Below are 8,994 nucleotides of genomic sequence, written 5' to 3' on the forward strand. Positions count from 1 at the left end.
ACCTGATCGGATTCCCGGAACCGTGTGCTTGCACGCTGACCTCCCCGGAATAAAGGGATCTCGTCCCGCCCGCCCGGGACACTTGTCTTTTCTCTCTTTTTACCAGCGCTCGGAATCGATCGCGCGCGTAGGCGATGCCGATGCGTGCATGTGTCGTTGTCGCCGCGGCTCCGTGCTCGCTCTCGCGCTCGGCCGGTAAGCGCCGGCAACCGCGGAATCGCTGACCGCTCACGCGTCCGGCACATTCCGGGGGCCTAAGCCTAACCGATCGAGGGGAGAATTAGAATAGGAGCGATACGGCACTGGGATCACTGGAGCATAATACAAGGACTCGGCTGTTTGGAACTCTGAACCGAGCTGATAGCTCCAACACTACCGAACCCATGTGATGTGATGGTGATCCTCCTACTCGCGTGCCTACGTATAATTGTGGCGTAAACAAGGTCGCAAAACACGTTTTGGGGCCAACTAACCACCACGGCATCGATCGGGATTCGGGGGCATGTACGTACGTACACCGTACACGGTCCACGTATGTATTTTATGGTCCCTTTGAGTGTTTGACGGTCGTCGGGGCTTCGGGTCGCCCCCGCGTGCGAGGCCGTATCTAATCAGGACTTTTTCCGGCCATAATCTATCCGAGCAGCCAGAGCGCTGACATCTCCTAGTTTGCTAGCTGCTGGCTTCTCTCGAGCTCCAAGAGGCACCAGAGGATCTGGGGAGGATAGGAGACCGTGCCGCTCCGGGTCCGGGAGCAAACAAAACAGCGGCATGCCGCGTAGCGGAGGTGGTAGGTGACCGGGATGACGCCAAGGGCGTAGCTCGAGCTCGGCCACCGTACGTCACAGTAGCCCCCGCTGCGTCCCGGAAAAGGCGAAGCGGAGCAGGGTGGGCCTTGTCGCGTAGCGCCTCCCCCCTCTCGTCTCCTTCGCTGACCGCTTCCTGCGGCTTCCCCGCGGCCTCGTTCCCCTGCCCGTCGCCGAGCCGCGACGGCCTATAAATACAGCGACCCGGCAGCTCACTGGCTCCGCATCTCGCTCCGCGCGCCCTCCTCGGCTTTCGGCGGCTCCAGCCCGCTGGCCACAGAGACGACCTGTCCTGCAGTCCTGGTGGCTGGTGCTGGACTTGGTGGGAAGCCGACGAGCGACCCGCGAGAGTGCGTGAGGCAGCCCGGCCGGCGGACGCACCCAGGCAGCGAGCGCAGCAGCCTCACGCTTGGGCTCAGCATGGCGCTGGACACCCCGGCCGCCGTGGTGCTGGAGCTCATGACCATGGGGCAGCAGTCCGCGGAGCACCTCGGGGACCTGCTCCGGGCCGCGTCCCCGGCGTCGCCGCACCAGGAGCTCGCCGCCGAGATCCTCCGCTGCTGCGGCCGCGTCATCGACGCGCTCAGGGCCACCAGCGGCGCCCGGAAGAGGAAGGCGGCCGAGTACCAAGCGCCGGCGCCAGGAGCCTGGTCTCCTCCTCCGGGGCCGCCGCCCAAAAGAAGGTGAGAGACAGAGACCGACCAACCACCGTACGTGTCGATCGGGTCGTGAACCGCGCGCAAAGGCGTAGAGCCTTTCCTTGGGCGGATTGGCACGAAGCGGCGGCGTTTCTAACAAATCGCTCCGGCGCTCGGTTTCGCAGGGGTCGCGGCGCGGAGGCCGTCAAGGAGGTGGTGACGAGCGTCACGACGGTGGACGGCTTCATCTGGCGCAAGTACGGGCAGAAGGACATCAACGGGCGCAAGCACCCGAGGCTCTACTACCGCTGCGCGCACCGCCAGCAGGGCTGCAACGCCACCCGGCGGGTGCAGCGGACGCGGGACCACCCCGCGGCCTACGAGATCGCCTACTACGGGGAGCACACGTGCCGGGGCGCCACCACGGGCCACCCGCAGGGAGGGGCGCCGCCGCCCGCCGTCGTCGACTTCGGCTCCAGCTCCTTGGGCTCCGCCGACGCGGCGTCCTTGTCGCAGGGGCAGCAGGGGGGCTGGTCGCCGCCGTCGGTCTCGGCGTCGCCGTCGTCGGAGGCGGGGCTCGAGCTCGAGGGCGCCCACGCGCACGAGTGGGAGTGGCACGACGCGGCGACGATCGACGAGCTGATCGGAGCGGCTCCTTGCTACGGTTCGGATCCGGTGACGGAGTTCCTTGACGGGTGCCTCGGCTGGGAGGCCGTCCTCAACGATCCCCTCGACTTCGCTGGTCTCCATCGCATTGCTACGTTTCAGTAGCTCTAGCAGCTCAGAGTTTTCAAACCAAAAAAAAAAAACTCAGCTCAGCTCAGCTGTGGCTGTGAATGATGTGCCCAATCCGGGCAGGACAGTAGATTTGGATGTGTCGTCGCCGTCGCCGTCGCTGTCGCTGTAGTAGAACGTCCGACCGAGCAGTAATGAGTGGCAACCCCACGAGCCCAGTCAGGCTCAGGCAGAGTCTCTCTCAGGCTCTGTTGGAGAGAAGCTGCCGTAGACCCAGAGCACACCTTAATTTGAAATACTAAATGAAATCTATTTACAAAACTTTTTTACACAGATGAGTTATAAATCGTGAGACGAATCTAATGATGCTAATTAATTCATGATTAATTAATAAGTAGCGGATGGTTACTGTAGCATCACTGTTGCAAATCATAGATTAAGTAGACTCATTAGATTCGTCTCGCGACTTACAGCCCATCCATTTAAAATATTTTGTAAATAAACTTCATTTAGTTCTCTATGCATGTGTCGAAACATTCGACGTGATGTTTTTTGGAAGGGAAAATTCGATTCATGCCACCACAACTCCGTGAAATTGGGTGTCATGTTGAAAATCATGCCACTCAATGGCATGATTTTCAACATGAGATCCAATTTCAAAAAATTGGAGTGGCATGGATCCAACTGACCCTTTTTGGAACTGTTTGGGCCTGAGACTCTCGGCACCTGTGTTGACAGACTTGGATCCATCTATCCTAGTAGACAACGCAGGGAAAGCGGAGCATATTTGCGCAGCGCAAAGCTCAGCAGTGTTGAAATGTAAGGTATCTTTTTTTTTGCGAGAAAATGTAAGGTATCTAGGACGAATGAGCCGATATTCGGCTCGTGGCATTTTGAGAACATATTTTTTTTTGTGCAGACGTTTGTAGAACAAGCAATGAACAAATAGAATTCCAAACGTGTAAGAATTGCATATCAGCACATGGCCCGTTAAATTCATTGTAACAGAACTAGAGCAGGAAGGGGTCATATGCCTCTGATTGTTACCAACTTCTCATCCACCAGATGTAATTGAATGCAAGCAACAAACTACATAAAAGAATACTGCTTGACAGTTTCCGCTAAACATTGAACACGTTACAGCGCAACTATTTCCCCATGCAGTAAACAACAGACAAACTGAAACAGCTACCTACATCATGACCTTTCAAGGTCATTTATTAATGTTGCTGGCTTACCATCTATATTACATGAGTAAAGGAACGGAATGCGGGCAACGAGGCCGAGTAAGCAGGCAGTTCTTCTGAATCCATGTGCCACCATGCTGTGACAACTAAGACACGACACCAAGTTTCCGGATGCCATCTGATTCATAATCTTCCAAGTCCAACTTTCCGGATGCCATCTGATTCATACCAGTGCTGCACAGTGCAGGTGATTGAACTAGTTAGGTTATCAAAGTGTATAGATGATGTAATAGTAGTATAGTATGTTTGTGCAATGCACATGGGAAACCAAACCACATAGAACCAAGTGATCATTGTGTCAATCAAAGTTACCATTAGTTCGCAGAATCATTCTTGCTGCTGAGATCTTTGGGAGCACCGGACGCAATGCGGTAAAAGTAAAAGGCTGCCACCACGCCACTGCAGCACAATTCAAAATTAGTCGCATACATCTTATTTATTTCAGTGCACTAAAAAATGGCCCTAGTTGCTACACAGGAAATAAAAAACTGGCACAAGCTACAAGATGTCTAAGTTGATAAAGAGTGATCCATAACCAACTATCCATCTATGAGATCAGTATGACATCAAGTATCATATCATTAATATGTAATTATGTATCCATGCTTGAAAAGGAAAGTTCTTCATGTTTTGGGAGGATAAGGATAGACACTAATGCACACCAGAAAATTTTATGGAAAAAAATCATGAAAATGTATCCAAAAGTCAAGAATGAAGTAAACATCATGTCCTTAGTCATGCTTTTACTGCTATAACGCTGAAATATTGACAGGGGGTAGTACAAAGATAGAATACCAATGGATCAAGAAAGACAGTTCATTTATTAGGAGACAATATACTTGAGAGGTTATCTATCAGAAGTTCTGAACATCACTGGTTACCAGAAAGTTCAAATGCAAATGGATAACAAGATCTTCTCATCCAAGTAACATTATCAAAAACTGCTAAGTGTTTCGAGAATATATAATACTACAAACAATTATACTAACCTGAGGAGGACCATGAAAATTTTCGGGAACCAGCAACTCTGTAGGGTACCAAAAGGACATTTCAAATTAAATACTTAAGAGCATAAGAAGAAAACATCATAATTTTGTTTTTTGATACAGTCGCTATCAATGCTACAAAGTATACCTTGAGTAGAACTGAAAACTCCCTGAAGAAGATGATACTAGCAATAGCTGCAGACCACAAGTCAAACATCATCAAATTACTAGCTAGAAGCCTAACAATTTTATGGCTTATAAGAATTTAAGTGACAATTTGACAAGTAAATCTGTACTGAGATATAGCCAAATTCATGATGAATAGTTAACCATCATAAACATAACATCATACAATAATTACAGAGCATTTTGAATGCTCAGATGCGATGTACCTGGCCAATAGTTAATAATTTTGCATTGTGACATCCAAATAGATCAATAAAGAAGTCTCACCCAAACTCAAGGTACCGAGATAACAACAATGTTTTTTTTGTTAACAGTAATGGAAATATGGTAGTATAAACTTTAACCCAGTTCAAATCACGATACTAAGGTTAGATATCAAATGGTAGAATGGTAGATGCTATGTACCTGGCCAATAGTTAATAATTTTGCACTATGACATCCAAATAGATCAATAAAGAAGTCTCATCCAAACTCAAGTGTCGTGGGGTTTCTAGGGGTACCCACAGCCGGGTGGCGGAGCGCACCCGCCTATTCCCCGTGAGGGAGTACTCGGGGAAGTACTAGGCGATGGGGCTGAATCTACGCTGAGACAAGGACTCAAGAACACACGATTTAGAGTGGTTCGGGCCGCCGGAGCGTAATACCCTACGTCCACTGGGAGATGTTTTGTTCTTGGTGGTGTGTATGAACCTATCCTCTGCTGGCCTTGGCACTCACCCAGCCTGAGGTCTTCTAGCGGCGCCCCCTCCTTTTATAGATCAAGGGGGAGCGGATACATTGGACGTTGGGCCCCGACAAGTGGGCCCAACGTGCTGTGCAGCATACTGCGCAGAGTACTTAAAAGACTACAGTGGTTACGAATCTTTTCCTCCGATATGCGTACTGCTGCTCTTCTGACCCAGGGGGTCTTCTCTTGTCCCGTCAGCTAGGTGCCCGTTGGAGTAGCGTAGCTTGCGGCGTGGCCTGCTGAGGCTATTATGTAAGCGTCATAATGGGCGAAACCGAGCCGTCGTATCCATCTGCTATGGCAGACTGGCAGGCGTGGCGTGGGCGGCGCCAGCGGCTCCACTACCTTGGTAATACGCGATCAATAGTGTCCCCTGGTCAATGAAACGCCTCGCCTTCTGCTACAACAATGCGGACGTCCACCTACCACAATGAATGCAGCGGTGGGTGAGGCTTAGTAAGCGGCCTTGTGCCTGTAGACACGTGTCGGCTCCGGACCGCCCCGAGGCAGGGCGTCGACTTCTTCCCTCAGAGAGGGGTCCGGTCACTATACAGGTGGTCCAGGACCCCATGAGGGGTCCGGGACTCCGCGGGGGTCCGGACTCCTCAGGAGGTCCGGAGCCCCAGCTACTTGCGTTTGAGTGCCTGCCTCTCCCGGGACACGTGGCGTCTCCGGACCTTCCCCAGTCGTGGAACAGTTCCGGATTGTTGTCGGGAGAACAGGACTTCGGACCGCAGGGGTCCAGCTGTTTGGATGTAGTCAAGGATAACTACAAAGGCCATTGCCTAGACACAGCAAGAGGGGGTACCCCAGTCCTGGGGTACCGACATCAAGGTACCCAGATAACAACAATGTTTTTTTGTTAACAGTAATGGAAATATGGTAGTATAAACTTTAACCCAGTTCAAATCACGATACTAAGGTTAGATATCAAATGGTAGAATGGTAGGTCTGTTGTATAACGAACAGCAGTAGTTCGTAAGTCCAACTCGCACATGAAACTGGACATAAGAATTTTTCAAATTTATAAATGTTATGCTTTACCAATATTCTCATTACTACTAAATTAACCTAAAATATTCATTATAAGTTACAAAACCTTATGAAAATCAACCTCTGTTCTTTTGACGTGGGATACATGAAAGTTCAATCCAGTGTTACAAAAACCATAGTAACAATTCATGGTAGGAAGCAGCCACTGAGTTTACTTTTATTAGAATTATGTGAAATCTGATTATGCACAACTGAACGGTAGATTATAACCTCTCTAAAAACAACGCTACTAAAGCAGTATATATAGAACTTTCCCCGACAGCACAAGATATAGGAAGAAAATAGAAATATTATAGTAACCTATGCCTAACAAATTAACAAAATTAGGTGAACATAATAGAACATCAAACTTTGAAAAGGGCACATTAGATTCTAGGAACAAGCCAAAAAGATACTGTAACTTATTAGTTGATCAAGCAAATATTAGTTTTGTCTCGTGGAAGCTAACATTCCAAATTTGATACTGCACAACCCACAAGCGATCCTTCTGTGTTCTCTTCTATCTCAGGACAAATTAAAGACAACTAAGATGCTTCCCCACATGTTCCCAGATCACGAGGAAGCACAGAGAAACTGCAGAAAGGCAAAGATGATGGTAGAAATGAACTAACCAGCTTGCCCTTTCAGCAGAAGACGAGGCCGACGTCCTCCTCTTTGTGATCTCAAACTTGAGATACCCAGAGCCAACAATGCAAAGCCAAGAACAATTCCAAAACGAATTGCAGAGGTACTTCCAGTCAACATGAAGTTGAGGAAACCCCCTACGGTGAGAAAGGTACCTACAGGAGACAATGCAAGTGCATGAACAACTGTAACCCTACCAGTCAGTATGAAGTTATGGCAACAGCTAATTGACAGCATGGCAGAGAGTAAAATTAATTAGCATTGAAAATTCCTTTCACTGTATAACAATTTCTCAACTTCAGAGACTGAACATAATTTGCACCGAAAATTGCACCCACGTGGAGCATTGACATACCGAAGGGAATGCCCACATGATAATCCTCATACTCTGATGGCCAATTCAAGTTTCCAAGAGCCCTGAACGTGGCTGTGATATCCTTGATCGAGTCTGGGGAGTTCTGGGCTGCCATCGTTAGATACTCTTGTCCCTCCTGACCAACCTCTGTAGCGATCACGCTCAGGTCCTTCTGCGCCTTATCTGCCTGTATCTTCAGCTTATCAGCGGCCTCCAACAGCACCTCCCTTGTCCTCTTGGAGTACTCACCATACGCCTGCATTGAGAGCGCCTGCATTCGCAGGGCCTCAGCCTTGAACTGCTCCAGCATTACCTTCCAAGCTTCCTGAGCCTCCTCGGGCTTTATTTCCCCATTGCCGTTATCCTTGTCATCACCCGCCTCCGAACCCTCCTGAATCAAGCAGCGGGATAGATAGTTGGAGCACCAAAACTACTCGGTCAAGGAATCACGAAATTTATCATAACAAACTGATCAAAACATCGGAAGGGACCCATCCAGTAATCGAGATTACAACACCCTATGACAAGTATACCCTACTCATCGCATTCAGAGCAGTCAAATAGAGCAGCGAATAAACGAATTCGTCCAAAATGTGCGAGCACTTGAGGGGGCACAGAGAAAATCCGGAACCAACTGAAACTACGCGGATTAAGATAAGAAAAAACGAAACAAACACGCCCGCGAACGAGGGAATCTCGCCGCGGGAGCAGCAGCACGCGCGAGGATCTCGAGGAGAAAGAGAGAAGGTTTGACTCACGGTTTCCTCCCCCGCGAAGGCGGCGACGACGCGGCGGCCCCGGGGCGCGCCCCTCCCGTCGAAGCGGTGGCCGGCCGAGAGCGCCAGGGACGAGGCCTGGAGGCGGAGGCGCGACGAGGACGAGGAGCGCGCGAGGCGCAGGGACGCCGGGGCGGAGGCGAGCGGGTGGAAGGCGGCCGCGGCCACCTGGGTGGGGCTGCTCCGCAGCGGGGCGGAGGCGTGGAGGAGAGAAGTGGCCATCGAGGAGGGACGGGCGGCGATTGGGCGGGCGCCCCGCGGCTGCGACACGCCGCCTCGGGAAGCGGAGGAGATGGGGAGGGAGGGAGAGGTGGTGGTGTGGGTGGGAGGAATGGAATGGAACGGGGGAGGAGAAGGCGGAGGGGAGGGGAGGGGCCAGGCGGCGGAGGGCGGATGGCACCAAGGGGGGGTTTTAGGGGGCTTTGGCTTTCGGCCAGTTTTGGTGGGCCGGAGCTCGCGGCTCAGGCGCGGGGGGTTTATTGCGTGGGGCGGCGGCTATCGTATGGTTGTGTCTTCCGATTTTCTCACCGTGCTAGCTAGCTCCCTAGATTTTTGTTTGTCGTCTCCGGCCCTCCGCTCCCCGCCAAGCCGCTGCTCCTGTCACGAACTTGTTCTGCTGTTGTGAATTGTGATCAGGGTGTGCCGCTGCCGCCCAAATTTCTGCTTATGTTTTGTTGAATTCGTGTGTGTGTGTGGACTGCGGACCCCACTAACATACTGTGGGTTTGCTATGACACGTGGCTGTGGCTCAATAAGTCAATATAACATTTTTTTGTCACTGAACACTTGGGTTACTGCTGCGAAGTTTGTCTGGAGGTCTTGCGCGACGCGGGTATAGATACAGCAAAATACACTTTCCTC

The 8,994-nt window shown here is 51.0% G+C and overlaps 2 protein-coding genes across 2 annotated transcripts; one reads left to right on the forward strand and one right to left on the reverse strand.

Annotated features, from left to right (window-relative positions):
• Positions 1-1,020: 1,020 nt before the first annotated feature.
• Positions 1,021-2,253, forward strand: LOC120708489 (probable WRKY transcription factor 66). The gene is made up of 2 exons (XM_039993774.1): positions 1,021-1,489; positions 1,630-2,253. Exons 1-2 carry the CDS (start codon positions 1,227-1,229, stop codon positions 2,213-2,215), a joined length of 849 nt encoding a protein of 282 aa, XP_039849708.1. The 5' UTR covers positions 1,021-1,226; the 3' UTR covers positions 2,216-2,253.
• Positions 2,254-3,190: 937 nt separating this feature from the next.
• LOC120708490 (protein FATTY ACID EXPORT 3, chloroplastic-like) lies at positions 3,191-8,572 on the reverse strand. The gene is made up of 7 exons (XM_039993775.1): positions 8,116-8,572; positions 7,358-7,748; positions 6,990-7,157; positions 4,561-4,607; positions 4,416-4,453; positions 3,739-3,825; positions 3,191-3,600 (listed from the first exon to the last, which is right to left on the reverse strand). The coding sequence occupies exons 1-6, from the start codon at positions 8,353-8,355 to the stop codon at positions 3,741-3,743; spliced, it is 969 nt and encodes a 322-aa protein (XP_039849709.1). The 5' UTR covers positions 8,356-8,572; the 3' UTR covers positions 3,191-3,600; positions 3,739-3,740.
• Positions 8,573-8,994: the final 422 nt, after the last annotated feature.

This window comes from Panicum virgatum, chromosome 5K (genome assembly GCF_016808335.1).
Source record: "Panicum virgatum strain AP13 chromosome 5K, P.virgatum_v5, whole genome shotgun sequence".
NCBI classification, from domain to species: Eukaryota; Viridiplantae; Streptophyta; class Magnoliopsida; order Poales; family Poaceae; genus Panicum; species Panicum virgatum.